This window comes from Antechinus flavipes, chromosome 1, assembly GCF_016432865.1.
Source record: "Antechinus flavipes isolate AdamAnt ecotype Samford, QLD, Australia chromosome 1, AdamAnt_v2, whole genome shotgun sequence".
Lineage (NCBI taxonomy): Eukaryota > Metazoa > Chordata > Mammalia > Dasyuromorphia > Dasyuridae > Antechinus > Antechinus flavipes.
In genome coordinates, this window is record NC_067398.1 from 154,729,356 (window position 1) to 154,753,599 (window position 24,244).

The window sequence follows — 24,244 nt, forward strand, 5'->3', positions numbered from 1 at the left end:
AAATATATATGTATATAGGGTTGGTGGAAAGAATGCTAGTCATGAATCAGGAGAACTCCATCTTCCCGAGTTCAAATCTGGCCTCAGACACTTAGCAACTCTGTAATCCTGTGAAAGCCACAGCCTCAGTTTTCTTATCTGTAAAATGAGCTGGTGAAGGAAATAGCTCCATTATCTTTGCCAAGAAAACCCCATATGGGATCATGAAGAGTTGGAAAACTACTCAACAACAACACTAATTATATGTAATAATATATATACCTATGTGCTCAAATATGTATATGTATATATATGTGGATATATGCATATATATACATATATTCACAGAGAAAAAATTAAATTAATCTTAAACTTTTGTGGAAATGTTTTGCATAACTTCACATGTGGTTTCTTAATTGTGGCTAGGGATATGTGAGAGAACATAGAATTCAAAACATTTAAAAACAAATGAAAAAATTGTTTTGGCTATAGCTAGGGAAAAAGAAATCAAATGAAAATTAAATTAATAAATATAAATGTACAAAATATTCTGGGAGGGAGTATGATAGCACTTGGGGTAAGGGTGAGGTCTGAAAGACATCCACAAGAAAATGCTTGAGATGCATCTTGAGGAGAAGGATTCTAAGGGGTAAGGAGGGAGAACATTTTAGGCATGGGGGAGTCCAGTGCAAAGGTGGGAGATAAAAAGTGGAATATTTGTGTGAGGAACAGAGAGATGGTCAGTTTGTTTGGACCAGTATGGGACAAGGGAGTAAAAAAAATCAAGGAACCTGGAAAGAGTTTTACTCTGAATTCACTTGCTTCCTTGAACTAACTATGGAATCACAGAGTTAGTGTAATGGTATTGCCTCTTCTGGGTATCTATCTGCCTGTTCAGGGATTTCCTCCCCTAGTTTCCTAACATTCTAACTAGCACAGACAAAAAATAACAGTCAAAGGAAGAGAGAAAATATCGGCTTCGACAGCCAAGTTCTGGAGAGTCAAGGGGTCTAGCTAGGATTTGGAAGGAGGTCTCTGGGATAAATCAATCTATGGAGAAGTGTGAGAGTATAAGATGGAAGGCAAGGGAGGAGACAGGAGAAAAGGGAAAGTAGAAAGAAAATAGTAAAGTTAAGAGAAGAAAAAAAGAAGTGTTAAAAGAGAGGGGTCAAAGAAGAGATTTGTAGGTCAGAGAAAAAATAGAGCCCAGTGAAATGGAAATGAAAGGAAACAATTAGCGTTTGGTATTCATTTTTATGGTTCTTATTCAAATCCAGAGAAGTCGATTTGAGACCAAAGCCTCTACTTGCTGGGGGAACTGTTCCTTCTCAGTCCTCAGAGATGGCTGTTTGAAACTAGGGGATTTTAAGGTATTGGATTCTAAGAGTGACACTGCTCCCCTTTCCCCTTATCTGTACTTAGTTCCAGCTTGGAATATTCCCCAGAGAGGGCCCCGAACTCTCAATGGTGCTGTACGGTTGCTGATTTGCTTTAATGAAGAAAGAGCCCTCTAGGAACAAATACATTTTTAATGAGCCATTTTTTGGCAGATTAAATTATTTTAGTAGTCACATGAAGCTTATTAATCTTTTACCATCTGCTGCTGCCTCTCATTACAAATTCAAAAACACATTAAAAGTCCCACCACCCACCATCCCAGTGCCTCCTCAAGTAGGGCAAGGGAAAATGATTTAGCTAGAGAGGCAGGCTGCCTATCGGGCCATTCTTTTTCAGAGAGAAGGCAGCACAGAGAATTAGGGATTTTTTTCTCCTAATGCACTGACTCCCCCAGTGCCATGGTGCTTTTCATAAGACCTCAAGATGAGCTGCCTTTGCTCACCATTCTGGTGAAAATCACTGCCATCATCTCTCGGGAAGAGTATGTCAGGGAGGACGAGGATGCTGGAAGGTGAGCCATTTAAGAAGGATGCTGCTTTAGTGCTGAGAGACCCGGACGTCTCGGAAGCCAGGGATCTGGGGAACTCTGAGCAAGGAGTCTGCCTACATGAGCCCACCCTGTCACTGCCTGGGTTATTTTCAGTCTTTTCCCTTCTGCTGGGTAGGCTTTGTCAGTTTGGAATACTGTCAATCCAGGAGACTTTTCAGCTAGAAGTCATGTAGGAGGAGTATGGGGGAAGTGGTGAGGGGGAAAGGGGATGTTTCTAAGGCATGAGACAGCAGAAAATATACTTGATTTGTAGTCATAAGATAGGTTCAAATCCTGACTGTACCACTTGTGATTTGAGTGACATCACTTTGCCTGTAACGAAGCTCAGTTCTTTGGCTGTAAAGTGAGAGGATTAGACCAGATGACCTCTAAGGATTCCTGTCAGCTCTAAATCCATAATCTATACGCCAAATGGCCCTGGAATAGGAGTCCAGCTATTTCAAGGATGCTGGGGAGGGTGCATTTCCAAGGGTTAGCCAGAAGGTGGTACTGTGATCCTGCAAATAACACTCTGGTCCAAGGCAAGTCCTACTCATTACAGCCAGAGTCCTCCTATTTAGCACTTCGAGGCCCTTATCAGATTTATATCTATATCTATCTATAGCCGTAGATATGTATCTATATATGGAGATATTGATCTATATTTATATAGATACAGATAGATGTACAGATATAAATCTATGTATATAAATAGATATAATTTCTTTTTTTTCTCATTAGTATTTTATTTTTCCAATTACCTGTAAAATACATTTCAACTTTCATTATTGTAAGATTTTTAAGTTCTAATTTTTTCTCCCTCATTCTCTTACGTCCCTCCTCTCCAAGACAGCAAGCAATCTGATAGAAGTTATACAGGTGTAATCATTTTAAACACATTTCCATATTAATCATGCATTAGTAGATGGTTTTAAAAAAAATTAATGGATGAACAAAAAGTCTTCTCCCTTGATACTGGGAGTCACTCAGGGAATGTTAGAAGACTCTCAGTGTGTGTCTGTGTGTGTGTGCTTGTTGTACCAGGCATCCTCCTAAGCAATTTATAAACAGCATCTCATTTGATCCTCACAATAACTGGGAAGATGGGTAATCCTCATTTGACAGATAAGGAAAATGCAGTAGATAGGGCTTAAGTGACTTGCCTAGGATCACACAGCTAGGACTCAGGCAGAATTTGAAGTCAGGTCTTCCTGACTCTAGCTTAGTTGTCCTGATAGGTTTTATATAATGGCAGACCTGCTCTGAGGGACCAATACAAAAAAGGATTGACTTTCCCTTCAAGTGAATCGGGTCCTTGACCACATAAGGTTTCTCCAATTTCTTCCTGCCAATCAGTTGCCAAGTTAATTTATAATTATGACATATATGTCATATGATATATGACAACTTTCTCCTAACTCCACTCATTCACGATGGTGACTGCTCAGGCTCGCAGTACTTCTCACCTGGATGCTTGCAACAGCCTGCTGGGTAGCCTCCTTTTGTTCTCTTTTTTGTTCTCCTTTTCCTTTTCCTTTTCCTTTTCCTTTTCCTTTTCCTTTCCTTTCCTTTTCCTTTCCTTTCCTTTCCTTTCCTCCCTCCCCTTTCCTTTCCTTTCCTTTCCTCCCTCTCCTCCTCTCTCCTCCCCTCCCTCCTTTTTCCTCTCCTCTCCCCTCCCTTCTCCTCCCCTCCCCTCCCCTTCCATTTCCTCCCCTCCGCTCCGTTCCCTTCTTTCCCCTTTCCTTTCCTTTCTTTTCCTTTCCTTTCCTTTCCATGCACTCTGTCTCTCGCGCCTGGGAAATAGAACTCCTCACCCCTGCCTCTTATAATCGAGGTTTGGCTTAGATGCATCCTTCTGGGGTACCTTCCCTGACTTGCCACCCCCACCTCAGCGATTGCTGCCATTCTCCCAGAATTGCCTTTCATTTACTTTTTATAGTCTCATATGCTTCCCTCATTAGAATGTGAGCTCTTTGAGAGCAGGGGTTGTTACATTGCTGAATTTATATCCCTAGGACCCAATACATGGAAGGGGCTTAGAAATGCATTTTGATGAATTAGTTGCAAGCCTGATTGTCCACAGAGGAGTTTTAGGCAGATCTACTTACATCTATGAGAAGCTGAAGGTCTGAAATTTGAGGACAACGGAGACATTTTTTATTTTTACTGATTTATTCACCCTTTTCCATAATTTATCTCAGCTGATATTTTAGTCAACTGGCTTTCTCAAATGGGGTAATTTCTTAAAGACTTGGTTTTAAGAGCTATCATTTATTTGTCATAATGATTGTGATTTCACATTTCACACACTTTGATTAATGTTTTGTTCTTGAGTACTTGAACTCAGAAGGAGCTGGGTAAAATAACGATCTCAAAAGTTGAAAAGCAAAGTGATAACTCACCACGCAGGTCACACCTCCTTGCCTTTCCTCAATACACTGGGCATTCACACTGCACGGATTAAGTTCTGGGTTTCTGCAGTTTTGTTCAGTTTTGCATCCTCTGATCTGATCTCCAGTGAAACCGGACTTACATGGGCCACACTGATAAGATCCCTGTAAGGAAACCAATCACACGATCAGTTAATCAATATTTATTAGGTACCTATTATGCTTTTTTTTTAAACTTTTAAATAATAAAATTTATTTTGGACATTCTTAACATTTTGAGTTCCAAAATTCTTTCCAGTTCCTCTGACACCCAAAGACAAAACAAGAAATATATCAGTTATACATGTGAAATAATATGGAAAAAAATGTCAATAATAACCATGTAGCAAAATCATTAAGAAAAAAATTTTAATTATATTTCTATTTACATGGAATTCACCAGTTTGCTTTTTAGATGTGGATAATATGTTTCATCATGAGTCCTTTGGAATTAATTTGATCAGAGTAGCCAAATCTTTGATAATTGATCATCATTAAAATATTGTTGTGACTATGTACAAAGGCCATGTGGTTCTGCTCACTTCATTCTATCTCATTTCATATAGGTCTTCATACGTTTTTCTGAAACTATCCCCTTCATGTCATTGTTGTTATTTATTGGTTCAGTGGGGTCCCTGATCCCACTATGGGGATTGTCTTGGTAAACACAATGGAGTGGTTGTGTAAGTTCTTTCTCCAATAGATTAGAGCAAACAGAGCTTAAATGACTTGTCCAGAGTCACAGAGGTATTAAGTATCTGAAGTCACATTTGAACTCACACTGTGTTCCAGACACAGTATTCTATCCACTGAACTACTATCAAATAATATTCCACTAAAACTATAAACCACAACTTATCTAGCCGTTTCCCAAATGATGAGTATCCCTTCAATTTCCAATACTTAGCTACCTCAAAAAGAGCTACGAGAAATATTTTTGTACACATAGGTTTATTTACGTTTGCTTTGATCTCTTTGACATACAGTACATACCTATTATGTACCAAGCATTGTGCCATGTCCTGGGAATAGGTAGAAAAATGAATAAAACACTTTCTGCTCTTTACTTTCTAAAAAGAAGCCTACATTGGCCAGGATCTCACCTTGGATCCTTACTTTCTTTTTGGGGAGACAACTGGGGTTAAGTGATTTGTCCAAAGTCACATACATAGTTAATAAATGTCTGAGGTCAAATTTGAATTCAGACCCTTCTGATTCCAAAGCTGGACTGTACCACTTAGTTGTCTTTGAAACCTTAGTTTTTAAAATGAAAACAATTCCCTTAACAAGGGTATTATTATCATCATTACTAGCAGTGTTTTGTATGTTTCATAATAATAATGGCTATCATTTATATAGATTTAAAAGTTGTTTTAAATATATTTTCATTTGATTTTCATAATAGGAGGATTAAGTCAATTGCTGCTCTATTGAGATGACGCTCCATCCTTGCTGTTTCATGCAGGCGCCTCAGACCAGCAGTCTGTCTCCTAAGACAATATCTGTGAAAATACCATCCATTTGTAAGGTGTCACAGGTCAGAAAAATTGCTGTGGGAGATGGGAGAGAGAAGAATGATAGGGGATTGTCTGAAGCTATTTGTGTGGCTCTTTGCTCCATCTACTTTCCTTTTTATCTCACAGTGGGTAGAGAATAAGGAAAATAAACAATTCTGTGGTCTCTGTGGAAAGAACACTGGATGTGGAATTTGGTGCCCAAACCTCAACTCTGCTATTTATTTCCTGTGAGACTAAACAAATCACTTGTCTCTTGCGGTCATAGTTTCCTCAATTGAGAAATAGCAGACCTGAACTCTTCGAAGGGGCTGAGATTTTCAATGGAGTTAGTAGGCTTCCCTCCAGGGACACGATAAAAAATAGTATTTCTTTGTCTACCAGACACGTCCAGGCATTAAAAGAAACATCTGCATCTCTGAGGAGAGATTCTGTGGGCTTTTAGTTAAAATGAAATGAGAAAGGCTGAATGTGATAAAAAAAAATCTTAAAATTCACAAAATGCTTTCTATACTGATTTTCAAAATAATCCCATAAAATAAGAATTATCTCTATCATACAATAAAGATGGGGAACCTGACGTACAGAGAGTGACTTATCCATAGTCACATAGCTAGTAAATGTCTGAGGCAGGATTTGAACTCAGGCCTCTGGTGACTCCAACTCTTCCCACTGTATCCCTGTACTACTTCCCATCTTCCTGACAATGTAGTGAACAAGTGATAAGGGCAAGATAGGAAAGAAAACTCTTAATTCACAGTCACTTTATTTCATCTCCTTATAAACAACATGTCAAGATGGAGGTAGGTCCCGTGGGCTATAGTGCTCCCATTAACTCTCCATTTTTGCCAACTGTTTCCCATTTATTTTTATTGCTTTTCCACAAAACCGTGTATCCTTAGGCTGACTTCACATGCAAGGAAGCTGCGGAAGGGAGAGCTCGCCTGGGGACCACATGGTTCAGACAATGGCTCCTCCATCCCTAGCCCGCTGTCTGGCTTGTTGACCTTATTCCCATCCATTTCTTGCTTAGAAATAGCTGACAGGAATTTCCAGAACTGTGTTGGTAAGGACTGAAATGATTAAATCATCGCCACTAGATGCATTTCAGAAAGTACCCCGGCGTGCCAAGTATAGGCAGGGATTCTGAAGAGTCTCCCAGAGGAGTTAGAGATACAGCTGTGGGGACACATTCTCGTCTGGGCCCCTCAAAAGCACTGTGCTGTGTACATTCCAAACAGGACATGCCTTTTAAATATTGCCATCTTTGCAGAATAAGTATCTTAGAGATAATTCCATCATATGCTTGTATTTAAAAGCACATTGATGAAACTTAAGTGGAAGCAAGAGGACGTGGGTGGCTTGTTAATTCTCTGTATAAACTTTACTTCTTACTTGATCAGTCACATATATTATTACATCCATGTGTTATATTTGAGTTTTGTGGTTACAGCTTATACACACACACACACACACACACACACACACAAAATCATTTTGGCAAATTACTGTGCTTTAAAAATTATGGATTAAAACAAGCATTTCCATAATAGTATAATAAAAAAAGATAATTGTACCTAAAATTGTAAATTAATTATGTACAACTTGCGATTCCTTTGAAATATATAGTAAAGTTGTCATGTAAATTTCTCTTGTTTTCCATTTTTTTCCTTCCCTCTCCCACCAAAATTATTGTGCTTTAAAAACAGTCACAGAAAATACTTACCACAGTGTTAATACAAATAGAATTGGGGACACAGGCTCCATTTCTACACTCATCAATATCAGAGCAGATCTAGTATAGAAGCATAAAAGAAAAATCTAGTTTAGAAACATAAAAGAAACCCACACAAACCATTCTTAGTGGTCTCAATAGCTTTGTGTGACACGAAGTAATACAGAATAATGGATAGGAAGGCCATCTGGACCACCCCCACCTTTTAGCAGGATGAGACTGCTAATTTTCAATGGACAGATGTCCTTGGTTTAAAATAGTCAGAGAAGACTCTCTAACCTCCTTTGGTAATTCCATCCCCTGTCCTGCAACCTCTATAAGCAGGAAGTTCTTTCTGAAGGCTATACTCAGATACTTCCTATGGCAATTTAAGCCCATTTTATTTTGTTTTGTCCTCAGTGGAGGCAAAGAAAAGCTTCTCACCATCACTCACTCATCCATCTGATGACTGTAATTCAGCCTTATTACCTTCTGTCTCTCTCTGCTCTCTTTCCCAATACTCCCTTCTCTTCTCTGGTCTAACAAATGGCTCCCACTGGAAATGAAGGATGGGATAACTAAGAAATAATGATGCTTCCTGCTCTGCTTCATACTTAATGATTTCCCCAAGGTAGTAAAAACCTATCCGAAGAAGATCAACCATCTAAAAAATGCTGAAAACATCCCTCCCAAAGTTTCACAGTCAGTCAGTTTAATAATGACCTGGATATTCTAGTATATTTGGAAACAAGTGGAGAGTGTCATAGAATGCTCTAGTATTTTACTGCAGAAAATGCTATTGAAGAGGATGTGACTATTCTTTTACATCCTCTCTAGCTGCAGTAAACAGTGCATAAATACAAGTTTATCTTCTCTTTTAAAGTTCTTCTGTTGCTTCTGTTCTTTTACCCTTTGATGCCCATCCAAGGGATGGATCTGAATATCAAAATGTTCTACTGGTGTAAACCCAGTGAGACTCCAGTCATTCCTCAAACTCAGTATCACCAGGTTGCCATCACTGAACAGCTGCTTCCTCCCTCCCTTCCACCTTCCCTCCCAGAAATCCATGAATCAGAGAGGAGGGAAAAAAATAATACAGATGTGCCTTGGTGTGCATTATTTATCTTCAACATGTGATAATCACCCAACAGGCCAAATTAATATTTTCTGAAAGAGACGTGAAAGAGCTAGATTCCTTCCTATTTTTTACCATGTGAGAAGGGGAAAATACAAAAGGGAAGATGCCCATCCTTGGAGTCATAGCTCACCTGCTTATGTGTCTTGGCAAAGGTAACCCCTACCCCTTGCACCATTGGTCCTGTGAAACCAACTGGGCAAGAATCACATCTGAAACCTGGACTCAGATTCAAGCAGCGTACTCCACGGAAGCAGGGGTTGAAGGTACACTAGTAAGAGAGAAAAATTCAAAATATTTAGTTAAATGGGGTGCTGCCATTGAAATTGGAATTGGAACTTTGAAATCTGGAACTCTATCCAAATAAACAATGTATCTTTGTTATCCTTATCACTACTTCAATACCTAAGGACTATGCCTTGCAATGAGTAATAAATGTTTATCAAAAGAAGGAGGGAAGAAAGGAAGGAAGGGAGAAGGAAAGAAGGAAGGAAGGAAGGAAAGAAGAAAGAAAGAAGGAAGGAAGGAAGGGAGGAAGGAAGGAAAAGAGAAGGAAGGAAGGAAGAAAGGAAGGGAGGGAGGGAGGGAGGAAGGAAGAGAGAAGGAAAGAAGGAAGGAAAGCATGCAGGGAAAGGATAGAAATGAGTTAATTTATGATTCATTCAATAAACCTTTGTTAAACAGGTTGTCAGGCTATCTAAAGACCAAAAGGTCTTTGGTTTGTTGCTAGGGGAGAAACACAATTAAAGCTATTGTTTTTGCTCTCAAAGACCTGCCAGTCTAGTAGAGAAAAGGAAATAACTATTAAAAACCACAAACAGGTACAGAAGAGAAATGTGAACAAGGAATCACCTCAGTTGGGAGAGGGATCAGGAAAGACATTACTGAAAGGATGGTCTTGCATGGAACCCTGAAAGATTGGAGGGTGGAGGTGTTAGGCAAGTGGTGGATGATGTCCTAGCTTTAGGGGTCTATTTAACATCAACTCTGCTGAATCCCATTTCTTCACACAAACTGTGCCTGTGGCATTATGATAATTATGATAACAACTCCCATTTATACAATGCTTTAAGATTGAAAAAAACACTATCCTTTGACAACTCTATAGAGGGGGTGGACAAGAAATAATTTCAAAGTAACTGCTCTTGAGTTAAGAAATATGTCCGGGTTGGTGATGGTCAAGATGGGCTAAACAGTTGTTCTCAAACTTGCCACCAGGCGAGAAAACCAGCCAACTCCTCTGATTTTAAAAGTATAAAGATGAAAAGACATAATGGAGATAGAATGGAGATAAAAAGTTCCAAAGTCAGACCTGACTCTTCCCTCTGATTGGGCACACAAGACCAGAAGGTCTTTTTAGGCTCCTTTTTATTACTTCTTCAATTAATGTAAAAAAAATCTATAAAATTATGTGTAGATGTTTATTAAAATGAAGGATTATTAGATATTATCTTAACACCTCAATTTTTGGAGGTGGAAAAGAAGAAATATTTTTTATTTCAGACTTTCTATTACTCAGCCCAGTGAGATTGGCTATCCTGAAACTTCAGTTGCCCTCATGGTCTCTCTGCAAGCTTCGAATAATAATGACAACTATCACTTTAAGATTTGCAAAGTGCTTCACATATATTTTCTTATTTGATCTTTATAATAACTCTGGGAAGTAGGTACTATTATTATCCCTGTTTCGTAGATGAGGAAAGTAAGGTAGACTGAGGCTATGATACTTGGCCAGGGTCACAAAGCTAGCAAATATCTGAGGCAGAATTTGAATCATCTGGCAAGCTAATATTAACTTTCAATTCCAGCACTCTGTAGAGGACCAGGTGCTTTCATTGGAACATGTTAAAGGTTAGGAAGAGTGACTAGCCTGGGCAAAGTACTCTTTAATATTCTCCTTCTGAGGACCTGTGGAGGCCATAGCTGTCATTCAGTAAAACTATCCCACTATTGTGTTGTGTTTGAGAGAGATAATAGGATGGTAGTAAAGGAATTGCTTTTCTATATTCTATGAGTCTATTCTTTACCTCATCAATATCAGAGCAGGTAACCCCATTTCCTGTGTATCCCTCTGGGCAGGGACCACATTGAAATCCATCTCTGGTGTCCGTGCATCTGACTCCTCGGAAACAGGGGTTGGAGTCGCATCTGTGAAGCAGGGTTGCTGGAGTTGGAATGGTGTTCGGAGTTGGAGAGTGGAGGCTGAGGGGGCCTGAAAAATACAAGATAAAGAACCTCCAGAGCTGTTCTGTGACCCAACCGATCAGCATTCAAATGATGCTACCATGATTGTCAGTCTTGTAAAATTGCAGTCTCCAAAGCACGCAAACTGTGGCTGACCTGAGGGGCAACGGACAGATGTACAACATGCATGAGTAATGCACAACATATTTCCAGTGATGACTTTGGCACAAGAAGTGACATAAAGATTCGGGATTTGGGACCGATCCTGTGATTTCATTGGTGTAGGGCATTGAATTCAAACTCAGATAGAAAGGGGGCCTCTAAACCATAAGTATCCCTGTGTGCCGTATATTGATTCAGAAAACCACATATTAACATTATTTATTTCTATTGCGTTTTGGTTTATTTCATTATTTTATTTTATTTTAATCTGTGTTGGCTGCTCTGTTTGTGTGTTTGACACTCTGAGAAGAATGTTTCTACCAATGCAAATTAACACTCTGTGCCTTATTCCTGATGTCAGACTATCTGCAAAAGAACTTCAGGATGTCACAGGTGCTGCAATATGCCTTATGCGGATGTTTAGTGAAATGCAAAACCAAATCTGGCTTTCCCAGTGGACTTTCTATCCCAAAGAACATTGAAAGACCCCCAGTCTGAGAGTTGTCTGGGGACATTTAGAGTTTAAGTGTCTTGTCCAGACTCATCCAGCCAGTGTCAAAAGTGAAATTTAAGTCTAAGTATTTCTGATTCTGAGACCCCATCTTTCTATTATACCATTTGCCTTAAGAAATATATGACTGGAAAAGGAGGTGAACTAGTCATATAATAAGAACAGATAAAACTTGTGCATCACTGGTGAAAGCTTTTACTACATCTATAAGAAAAAATGGAAGAATCACAGAAGATGAGAAGCCATAGATGGGTTGCTATCTGTATATTTGAAGGGAATATCCATGTAGGATCATAGATATGTTGAAGAATTTAAGTAAGTTTGGTCCTTTTTTTTTTTGTTTAGACTTGTGATTTCATCAGTATAAGGAAATTCTCTTCATGTGACAAAAACTTCTGAAATGTCTACTTCCCCGGATTGTCTAGGGTATTAGCTGTCCCATCCAAACTGTTTTTCAAGTAAAATCTTTGACTCCTCATTCTTTTGGATAATGAAGAATTTTATTCTACTTGCAAAGGAAAGTTTTTCTCTCAATTAACTCTTCTCCTGGATTATGTGCCAAGCCCTGGAGCTCCAGATCAATGAAGACTCCTCCAATCTCCAACAACAAATTCAACAAACATTTCCACTAATTGGCTCCTAGGATGCATCTTAGTTATCTCATTAAATTAGCCAATTATGAGAAAAGCACTTACCACATGCCTGACACTCAGCAATGGTGTTTCGCAAAAAAGAGGTTTCTTTGACCTTTAGAAATAGAAAGATGATTGGAAAACATTATGTAGCATGCAGTTGAGGGATTGAAGGATCTTGGGGGAGCAGTAGTAAAGATCCTGGCATTGGCTAAGCTGTCTCCTGTGAGATTTGTCTTCCTGTGTCTGATGCTTTGTTGCCCAATGTCAAGAACCATTTCAAAGGGTTATAGATTTAAAGATGGAAGAGACCTTCGAGGCTGTTGAGTCCAACTCCTTCATATTACAGATGAGGAAACTGAGGCACAGAGAGCTTAAGTGATTTTTACAAAGTCACACAGTGGGTAAATGTCTGAGGGAGACCTTCCTGGCTTCCAGTCCAGCTCTTTGTTCAATATGCTACTAGGTTGCTTAGAATCTTATAATAATGAAACTTTAAGGGGACATCATTTAACCTGTGGGCAATAATGTGCCTTTACCTTCCAGACAAATATAAATGATCACTTATACTATTAGGAATGTGTCCTGTTCAATGATCCATACTATACCTGTTGTCTCAAGAGGTCTTTTACTTCTCCCAGTAACTTGTTGAGTTGTGTCATCTGACCCAAGATTTGCCAATTTACATCTCCTGTGGAATACCAAAGTGAAAACCAACAAGCCGGATTAACAACGGTCTTTTCATTGATCCCCAAAGGCTAGACCTAGACCAGCTAGCTCTCCAGGGAAATAGCAAAAGGCCAAAAATTATAATACAAGGGGTCTACGCCAATTTTCTGACTTAAGTAATTGTAATGAAGAGGATGATGATGTCAATTATAACAATGTAACTGGATAAGAAAAAATGAGTTTGTACAAAATTTATCCAGATTATAGAAATAAACCGACCACTATTCACAATGCAAATTCAATATTTTAGACTATCGCACTTAAAAATGGAGTCACCACATGGGTCCCTGTGAGATCACAGGGAACTTTCATCGAATCTCCAGATATTATTGCAAAGCTGTAGTTCATCAATCAACAAGCATTTATTATGAACCTACTATATACCAGGTATGATATTAGATGTTGGAGATGCAATTACAATGATCAGAATTGGGTTTACAGGCATATTAATAATCTAGATGGGAGGTGATAAAGGTCTGAATTTAATTGGTAGCTGTGTGTGGAGAGAAGGGGCAGATTCAAGAGATGTCTGGAGGAGGAAATGGCAAGATTTGACAACTGGTTGTTTATGTAGTGGTTTGGTAGAATAAAGGATTGGAGTAATTTGATTTGTGAAGGTGTGATTGGACAGGAACATCTTTGGGGATCTTTCAATTCTTGATTAGAAGGAATACACAGACTGGGAAGGAGGCTTGCCTGTGCTTGGTCACTTTACCTGAGGGAGCATTCTAAACAAATTGTAGTGTGTGAATATAATTGAATGCTATAATGGCATAAGTAATATGAAAAAAAGATGTTTATAAATAGCTATGGAAAGATTTGTATGAACTGGCAGAGTGAAGTGAACAGAATGAAAGCAATTTATCCTATAAATAAATATCCTATAAATAAAAAAATCCTATAAATATTATAAAAATGAACAGTTTTGGGGCAGCTGGGTGGCAGAGTGGATAGAACACCAACCCTGAAGTCAGGAGGACCTGAGTTCAAATCTGGCCTCAAACACTTAACACTTCCCACATGTGTGACCCTGGGCAAGTCACTTAACCCCAATTGCCTCAGCAAAAACAAACAAACGAAACAGTTTTGAAGGTTTGTATGAATGGATAGAGTCAGATAGTTAGTAAGTGTCTGAGGGGCAGAGTTTGATTTCAGGTTTTCTTGTCATTAAACCCAGAACTCTATTTACTGTGATACTAAGCTACTTCTGGCAGCAATTTAAAACATATGCAGCATAAATACAAAGTGAATAAATGCAAAGAAGTTAGTTGTAAGATAGTTTGGCTTGGTGTCCTACAGCAAAGGTAGAGAGGTAGGAGATGGAGTATTGTGTATGAAGTACAGAGCAAAGGTCATTTGGACTCGATTAAAGAATCCAGGAGGAGCAGTCATGCCCAATGATCCTATAAAGCTAATTTGGAGCAATAAGGATAAACAGAAGAGTTTATATTTTGTACTCGAGGCAATAGGAAGCTGGTGGAACTCACTGAACAGGACAGTTTCATAATCAGATGTATGATTGAGGCAAATTAAGCGTGAAGGATGGTAAAAGCCTTGAGGCAGGGAGTCCAATTAGGAGGCTGTTTTTGTTGCTTATTTGTTGTTGTTTATCCTTCCTTTTCTAAGAGGTCCATTGACATCTGGAGGGGGATGTTTTGATTTTCAAGTAAATTAAATGTAAGTGAGAAGAGGTCCAGACAAGTGGTGATGGAGACTTTGACTTTTTTTTTTAACTTTATTTTTTCTTGAGGGTTTTTTTTTTAGTCTATATTTTCTTTTTCTTTTCTTTTCTTTTTTTTAAAATAACTTTTTATTGACAGAACCCATGGCAGGGTAATTTTTTACAGCATTGTCCCTTGCACTCACTTCTGTTCCGATTTTTCCCCTCCCTCCCTTCACCCCCTCCCCCAGATGGCAAGCTGTCCTATACATGTTAAATATGTCACAGTATATCCTAGATACAATATAAGTGTGCAGAACCGAACAGTTTTCTTGTTGCATAGGGAGAATTGGATTCAGAAGGTATAAATAATCCGGGAGACTTTGACCTTTTTAAACTAAGGTCTTTCCCAGATTTCAGTTTGTCGGAGGCAACACCCATTCAGTGATTGAAGATGAAGTAAAAATTGAGGCAAAAAAAGGACCTAGCTTGCCTTCATAAAAGAATCAGTCTGGGAGGGCAAGACCCACAGGATTTCAGGCCAGAACACAAACAGTTGCTATTTACACTCACTCTGAGCCAACAAAACCTGCAAATACTGAGCAAGTGAGGTTTGGACTGAGACTATTATTGACCAGTTGGTGAGAGTCAGTGGGAAGTGATAAGGGCCTGATTTTAATTGATAGTTGTGAGTAGAGAGAAGGGGACAGATTCAAGAGATGTCTGCAGGAAGAGATGGCAAGATTTGATAATTGATTCTCTCTGTAGTGGTTTGGGAGTATAAGGAGTTAGAGTAGCTTGCTTTGTGAAGCTGTGATTGGATTGGAGCATCTTTGGGCATCTTTCACCTCATGATTAGAGTGAATACACGGCCTGAGAAGGAGGTATACCTGTGCTTGATGAGGGCACATGGTCACTTTGCTGGAAGAAGCATTCTTGGAGGCTGGCGACCTGGAACAGCGAACCTCTCACAACCAGCTTTAGTTCTTCCAAGGTATCCTGGCAGGAAAAAACCATCCATGTCATTGATTTTTGGCACAATTCTGAGCAAAGCGCACTCAGTCATGATGTGGTAGCCCCGTGACCACAGTGAGGTTTACAGGCTGTGATTAGAGCTTCATACAGTGGGCAGGAGAAGTGTTTTAGAGAATATACTACTATTTCACCATCTCACCAGAGAAAATTCCTGAGGTTTCCTGTCCAATGAAAGAGAAGGCTTTAAGGATTCGGACCTGTGCCAAAAGATAGTTGTGTCCAAGTGAGCGAGAGCCCCAAACCACAATCTTTTCAGGGAACTAAGGGCAACATCCTCCTAGGGAAGTTAGTGTCGTGGAAAGAGCAGTGGAGTCAAACTCTGGAGCATCTGGGTTCATTTACTAGTTGTGTGATCCTGAACATGTTTCATAATCATGCTGAATCTCAGTTTTCTCATCAGTAAAATGGGGATAAGAATAGTATCTACCTAACTGGACTTTGGTAAGGATTAACTTAGTGACTTTCATTTCTTCCTATATCTTCCAAATCTCATCTAGGGAGCAATCCCTGGTAGCAAAGAATACCAAAATCACTTTGTAAGATAATTAAGAGCTATAAAAACATCAGTTACTATTAAAGCAATAGGAATTGAATTACAATGTGGAAGGAACTTTGATTAAGAGGAATATTGTACAATGAAAACATCTGGGGCTATGGGATCTGGGTTCAAAATCCTCTCTGCCATCCACTTCCTATGTGACTTTGATTATCACCTAGCTTCTCTGGGCCTCAATTTTTTCATCTACAAAATGAGGGGAATTGGTCTAAATGACCTCTAAGTTTCCTCTGTTGGGTACACAGTGGGGACTATGCTGTTTGGTTATTTCAGTCACATCTCATTCTTTGTGACCCCATTTAGGATTTCTTGGCAAAGATACTGGGGTGATTTACATTTCCTTTTTCATTTAATTTTACAGATAAGGAAACTGAGACTTGCCCAAGATCACATAGCTAGTAAGGGTCTGTCACATTTTAGCTCATCTTTCTGACTTTGGGCTCAGGACTCTAGCTGTCCTGTTGGGATCTACAGGGAACTGCAAAAGAAAAACCTAAGTAACACAGCAAAATATGGCTAAAAACACTGAGCGAAAGAAATCTGTGTACTGGGGACTGCAAGTGACTAAAAATTTGAAATGGATTTTTGTGAGAGAGTTATTCAACAGGCACTTTCCTTTCATTTCCCAAAGATTCCTTTTTTCCCCTCTGCATTAATTTTCCAAGTTTTCTAGGTGGGTTTATGAGCCAGAGATGAAAAGAATCATCCAAAGTGTACTTGGGTCTTTCATGCTCTGAGTGTCTCAAGGGTTACATTAATTTTATTCTTTTATGTTGCCTACATGCTTAATGGAGGAGGTTTATAGAATATCAGACAGAGGCATTATTGTACTTCAACTAAGAGACAAAGATACTCTGGTAGTTTGAAGGACTTCTTCAGAATGCAGTCGGAAAAAGAAATCTTGTAGAAATTTAGTTTTCTAGGAAGAATATTCATGAGGGCCTTTCTTTCCACTCTTAATGTCACAGATTATTAATATCTTTAGGCTGATGGACACTGATCTTAGATTTCTTTCATGATATAATTATTGACTTCCAGGTTAAATGATTTAGCTCATCCTGAGATTTTGAATGAGGGTTAATTTCCTACCATCCCCATCTTCCTGAGCGTCTTCATATAGTTAGGTATTTTCTATTCAGAAGAGTTTTCCCTGAAAGTTGTCTTCTATTGTTCAAGAATATATTTGACTCCAGAGTAAGAGGAATCATTTTTATGTTGGTTCATTGGATTAAAGGACTATAAGTTTATAGGAGATCATCTAATCTTACCACCTTATTTTACAGATGCATAAACTGAGGCATAAAAAGGTTAAATGAGTTTTATCCAGGATAGCTAGACAGATAAATAGCTAGAACATATATTAAATGTTTAGTATGTGTCAATTCCTGTGCAAAACCCACACAATTACTATGTGATACTATAAGTGGCAGAATTGGAATTTGAAGTTAATATTTTTGTTGTCTTCACATATGGACAATTCAAAAGATCAAAAAATCACAGAAAACAGTATAGAGCTGCAGAGCACCTCAGAGGCCATGATGTCTCTATTTCTACCCCATATTTAATGCACAGAAAAAATTAAAAAGGGTAAGAAGTCAAAAGGGTAAGAAATGTGAAAGATTATTTCATTCTTTCTGTCTCTGTCTCTCAAAAATGCCCTATACATAGAACTATTTGTGATTATATGGTTATGGTTAAATGAAGAAATCAAGAATCGCAGAGATTAGATGGCTTGATCACAGATAGTACATGACAGATCAGATATGAATTCAGATCCTGGATTCAAATCCAATACTATGTATGATACAAAGGTTATGTAGTTGACTGGTAAAAATATTGTAAAGTAGACCTTGGGAGTTTCTTGCTTGTTAGAAATTAGAATCTCAATTATTACTACATTTACTAATGTAGCTCTTTGTTTTTGGTTGGCCATATATAAAATCCATGGACAAATCATTGTGTTGTGACTTCAGCTTATGAATCTACCTTAAAGGAACAGATACTGTTCTACTTACCTGTGCTTTTCTTTGAAATGTCCTCAGTTCAACGGGCTCAGAACTGTGAGAGAGCCCGGAGAATGCCCTGGGGAGATCCTGGATGGTGTCCACCTGGTTACAGTCCAGGTAGAGCTCCACAGAGCTGGATCCTCGCTGAAAATTGCTCAAGCGAAGGAGCAGCCTGTGGCGTTTGCCATCAGCCAGCTGGATGTTGTTGAAGACCACCAGGTGTATTTTTCCGTCAGCCTTTAGGTAACGGAGGATGGCTGGAACAAATCACAAGTTAATTATAAGGAAGAGAATTATTCAAGGGAAAACTCCTGCACCAATCAGAGATGGAGGGATCATAAATACATTGGTTATCCTCTTATATTCAATGAAGACACCCTCTCTTTTTCAATCCAAAACTCCACCCACAAGCCAATGATCTGTTAAGTCTAATAAAACTGTTTTTCTTGATAGCTCTTGTTTTTACATCACTTTCATTTTCTTTTCTTTTCTTTTTAAAAAAATTACATTAGGACAACTAGATGGCACATTGGATAGAACAATAGCCCTGAATGTCAGGAGGCCCTGAATTCAAATATAACTTCAAATATTTAACACTTACTAGCTGTGTAACCCTAGGCAAGTCTTAACCCCAATTGCCTTGCCCCTTTCCCCCAAATTACATTTTTTTATTATGAGCTTGGCAAACATAAATTATATTTCAATATGCAGAAAAAAGCCAGAAAGATTACATAAGAAACAGAACTTTTGATGTATAGTTTGTTTTTAAAGAAATACATAATAAATTTTACAAAATAACAAAATTTCTTTATTTATTTGTGTGCCCTTCTATTTTTTTTTTTTTTTTTTTTGTTTTCTTCTGGGTACTCCCCCGTCCATACTTGGTAATTCACCCATTGTAACACCCATTGTAAAAGAAAAGAGGGAATAAAAGGTAATCTAGCAAAACTAACATTTCAGCCAACTCTAACATTTTATGCAATGTTCCATATTCAATGTCTAGCATCTCTCTGAAGAAGGAAGTATATATTCTCGTGTATTCTTCAGATAAAACTCAGTCATTATGACTGCTCAGCTTTTAGTTTTGGCTTTTCTCTCTCTCCAGTTTGGTTTCCAGTTTGTAGCCACTGGGCATTGTTTTCCTGGTTCTGCTTCCTTCACCTTGTATCAGTTTAGATAGGACTAACTGACCAAGTTTTGACTATGGAATTTCATCTCAAAATTTTTGCCAAAGATGCAGTTCTGTTTTTAAATTGCCTCAAGAGCAGCTGTCCCTAAATGCTCTAGTGTTGCCTCAAACTCAAGAGGTTTAGAATTGAAAATTGTATCCCCATTCCCCAAATCTATCTGGTTTCAAACTGCCTTATTTGTGCTAAGGGTACCACCCTCTTTGCAGTCATCTAAGCTAAAAACCTTAGTGTCATCTTGGTGTCTTTCCTTTCCCTCACATTTCATGTTGAATCAGCTGCCATGTCTTGTGGATTCTACCTCCACATTTCCTCTTTTTCCTGCTCTCTATTCATGCTGGTATTTTTTTTTTTAATATCCTGGCTCAGATTCATGTTCTTATCTTCTGGACAACAGAAATAATCTGCTGATTGGTTTTTGTACCTCCAGGCTCTCTTCTGTCCATCTTACTTTTCATACTATTCCCTAAGTAATCTTTGTTATGCACAAAATTGATCAGGTTAGTTTGCCATTAAAAAAAAAAATGGTGATTCTTCACGCTGAAAATTTGGGTTTGTATCCTCCAGCTCTGCTGTTTAAAGTCTCGGGGACCTTGAATAAATCATTTTGGTTCCCCTGGACCTCAGTTTCCTTCTTTGTATAATTAAGGGGCAGAACAGATTGACTTCTAAGGTCCCTTTCAGCTTTCATTATGTGATTCTATGACTTAAAGGATAAACTTCATTCTGGTATTCAATGCTTTCTACAATTTAGCTCCAATCTGCTTTTGTAACTTTCTTTCCTCCCTTATTCTTCATTCTGTCTGTCAGTCACACCGAGCTTCAGTTTGCTGGTTGTGTCCTCCCTCCTCCAACCTCAGTGCAATTGTAGCATGATTTTTCTCAGATTGTGCATGGGCTATCCACACATATCCAGTTATTAAGATTCAATTTAGATGCTGCCTTTTCTATAAAGCCATCTCTGATTTTTCCTCTGCTACAGGTGAAGCTTCCCTCCTCAAATCTCATTTTGAACTCATCTGTGCATTTTCTTAACTTGTATGATAATTGTTTACATACATGACTCTTTCCCTCAATAGACTGCAATCAACAAAGCATGCCTGGTTCCCCCATCTCCTCGCACCTAGCACAATAATCATAGCTAATAGTGATATAACACTTAAAGTTTGCAAAATGTCTTATTTTTATAGTTATAACATTTTATATTTATAGATAAAATATTTATAATTGTATTTTGTCCTTGCAACAGTGCTGAAAAGGAAAAATACTATCTTTCCCATTTTACAGATAAGGAAACTGAGGCAGATAGAAATTAAGTGACTTGTTTGGGGTCACACAATCAGCAAGTTTCTGAGACTGATATTTGAATTGAGGCCTCCAATTCAACTTTAAGTACAGTATTCTATTTATTCAGCTGCTTAGCTGCCTATAAGAATTGAGTTGTTCTTTGACATTTGCCATATTTGTTCACTTTTGATTTTTTAAAAAAAGTTCATTCAAGAAGGCTTTAATTGCCTGCTGTGGACAGAGAACTGTATTATGTGCTGGAGTAGAAACTCAGTTTAAATAAAGTAGTCTCAGCCCTCAGATTTTTAATAGCAAGCTGCAAGGTTTTCAGATTTGGGGCCCAGCTAATGTGGACTTGAGAGCACATTATGGGCCCAGAGAGAACAGACACCACTAAGAGACCATGACATATGGTGGTAATAAAAATAATCAACACATGCCGATTTGAGTCTGCACCAGGAACTCCTGTGTGGCCACATTGCTGAGTACTTAAACTAGGTTTAAGCTGTAATGCCTTTTCCAAGGAATAATAGGCATCCATTGGCTGGCTCTGCACCCTCCAGCCATCCAGTAAGACTCAAGGAAGGTCACTTTCCATTCTCAGGACTGCCAGATACATTGCTTAGAATAGCTCTATGCTGAGGTCGGACAATATAGCAGAAGAATAGTATTTACTCTCAGAGAGGCAATTTTTGACTGTGGTGAGAGCCCAAATCTTGTGTGGCCAGATTGACTGTGACCAGCACAGAAGCTACAGTCCTGTGGGAATGTTTTTTATTTTTATTTTTTTGCTATGTGATTTTTAAATTTAAAAATAATTTCCATTAATATTTATATTTCATATTAAAATATGTTAGGAATATTCCTTGAGAAAGGAATTCTGCTACAAATTTATATGCATAGTTGAGCTAAAAAAAGTTGCCAATATAATAGGATTTTTTTTTCCAAATGTCTTTTTTTTTTTCTCTTTTTGCAACTACTGGGCATGATTTTTGGCACACTCTTACGTTGCAACCCATTTCAGAAGGTCACTCATATTCACATTCTTTGCAGAACTCCATTCCAAAAATTCCAAAGGAAATGTGCTGAGTTTTTATATAATATGGGTAACATGAGCTCAGCATCAGACAGTTAAATCAAATGCATTGACACCAAGAAAATCCTTCATAGGGTCACTTTATCCTCTCCAGGCCTAGATGATAGCTAGAAACTGCCAAGATTTTGTCCCTGTGGTAGTTCTTGAAAAAACAACCAGAGGGAAGGGTTCACCTGGCTCTCCACTCTTTCGACTAAAGCTCTGGTGCTATCCTGGGAGGGCTCGGAATAGTAAATAAGCCAGTTTGACTGGGAGAAAGAGTAATATATAAAAAGGCTGGAAAGGCAGGGTAGGTCCAGGTTGTGAAAGGTTTTAAATGTCATACAGAAAAATTTATATTTCATCCTAGAGGCAACAAGGAGCCACTAGAGAGACCTTTCCAGACTCGATACAGCCTATGTTAATTTTAGTTTATGCCATTTAATTTGTAAAGCACTTCTACAATCTTTCAGAACTGTTTTTAGAGTATAAAAATTCAGGTTTATAACCTGGACAGCTTCCTAAAAGTGGAAGACACAATTCATAACTACATACTTTCCTTGACTATACCACAGAGCCATTCTATCTTCAAATGCTCTCACTGGGTAGTGGACCTCTTCCTATCCCAGGGGTAATACCATATTTTTTGTGATAGACACTCAGCAAAATGGCTCACTTCATCACTTATGCTTAATTTTGCATTTTGGTCAAGAATATACATTTATTTCTTTAAAAAAATTTCTGACAGTCCTTGCTATCAAGAAACTTACATTCTGTTAAAGGTATAATCTATTTATGGCTAAGATAATTGGCTGCCAGCCTTAGGACATGAGTTTTCCACATCTATAAACAGAGATTGGATAAAGTCTTTGAAGAGATAGTATAAATAAAATTCAAGCTTTGGTAGATTTTTTATTGCTTAATTCAGAGATCCCTTTTAATTATGAAACTCTAAAATATGGTCTTTCTTTGAGAGATATTAATAATTGATTTTACTATATTATTAATAGTAATTCACAATCATCACTTTCATTTGATCTTACAACAATAACGTAAGGCCATTAGGGTAAACATTATTTAAATTTTATAAATGAATAAAATGAGGTTCAGGGAAGTAAAATGATTTGCTCATGGTCATATGTATATACATAATACAAACAATGGGAGAACCAGCATTTAAATTCTTATCTTCTGACACTAAGTAAAATCTTCTTTATACCAAGATAGATTAAGACTGATTTTAAAGGGAATTAAAGGGAATTGTTTGTTTCTGTGTATATAAAACCATAGAAAACAATGTCTAGGCCTGTTCAATCAATTCCTCTTAAATAATACAAATTCATCAGTAAGAACTCCCCTAGTTAACCATTTTAAAACTCTTACCCCAGAAGATTTACTAAGAATTGATGCAAAGGAAAATAGGCAGAACCAGGAAACCTAACACACAATGACTCCAATCACCCAAGTAGAAAGAATAATAACACATCAAAATCAAACACTATGTTATTATAATGACCTGCATGGTTCCAAAGAAGGTTTATGAGATTACATCTTCTCTTCTTTGCAGAGCTGGGGGATTCCATTGTGGAACATAATGCATATTTTTAGATTCAGTTAATATATTGATCGGTTAGTTTTGCTAAACTTTTTTTTAATTCTTCGTTATAAAAGATGGTTATAAAGGAGTCATCCAAAATCATCAATCATAGTAATGGCGGGGGAGGAGGGGAGAAGAAAAAGAATAATTATTCTTCCTTTTCTTTTCTCCCCCTAAGAATAATTATTCTCCCTCTTCCCTTCTCCATCTTTCTAATTTTATACTTCATCTCAGCTCATATCCATGGGCTCCTGTAAGAAATCTGAACAGGAAATAAGATTCCCTCAATCTGAATCCTTACAATTCATTGCTATCTGCTTATCTGGGACATTAGACCTTATAATAAATGGATCAACTCTTTGAGAGGGGGGAATAGAGGGGTAAATCAATGGGAAAAATTAACAGAAGGTGAACCAGAATGGTTTCTACCCCTTTGGAAGTAAGGGAACTAAATGAAAGCTGTCCAAAGAAGAACTGGGAGCAGTCTCTTTGCTCCACCCCACCCCAAGCCCGGGTCTTCACTCAAGGGAGCACCATGCTTTGGAAAACAGGTACTGGGTACAAGTGTGTTTCTTCAGCTGTGAGTTAGTCAGCTCTCATTTCCTTTGTTTTGTTCCTTACAAACCAAAGGAGATTTGTGCAGCAATTTTACAGCTGCTCACCCTTAGCTAGAAGGAAGATGCAGTTTGCAGGTTCATAAGCACAAGGATCAGATAAAAAAAATGGAAAAGCACTTAAAAAATCTTACGTGCTATATAAATTGTGGTTGTTATAATAATAATACGTTTTAATTACATATTATAAAATATGTATGTGTATATCATAAGGATACCACAGAGATATTCTTTTAAAACTGGATGTCAGGAAGTAGAACTTTGGAAAGAGTACTGAGTTTGGGGTCAAACAGTGTGAGTTTTAATTCTGG

General features: G+C 38.0%; 1 protein-coding gene across 1 annotated transcript in view; it reads right to left on the reverse strand.

Moving 5' to 3' along the window:
* THBS4 (thrombospondin 4) overlaps positions 1-24,244 on the reverse strand; it is a 53,257-nt gene that overhangs the window by 17,090 nt on the left and 11,923 nt on the right. Inside the window, exons 3-10 of the mRNA XM_051991720.1 lie at positions 18,183-18,430; positions 15,467-15,575; positions 12,796-12,878; positions 12,251-12,302; positions 10,726-10,910; positions 8,832-8,969; positions 7,576-7,644; positions 4,309-4,461 (exon numbers count right to left, since the gene is read on the reverse strand). Of these exons, the coding sequence (XP_051847680.1) occupies positions 4,309-4,461; positions 7,576-7,644; positions 8,832-8,969; positions 10,726-10,910; positions 12,251-12,302; positions 12,796-12,878; positions 15,467-15,575; positions 18,183-18,430 (1,037 nt within the window). The remainder of the gene's footprint in view (positions 1-4,308; positions 4,462-7,575; positions 7,645-8,831; positions 8,970-10,725; positions 10,911-12,250; positions 12,303-12,795; positions 12,879-15,466; positions 15,576-18,182; positions 18,431-24,244) is intronic.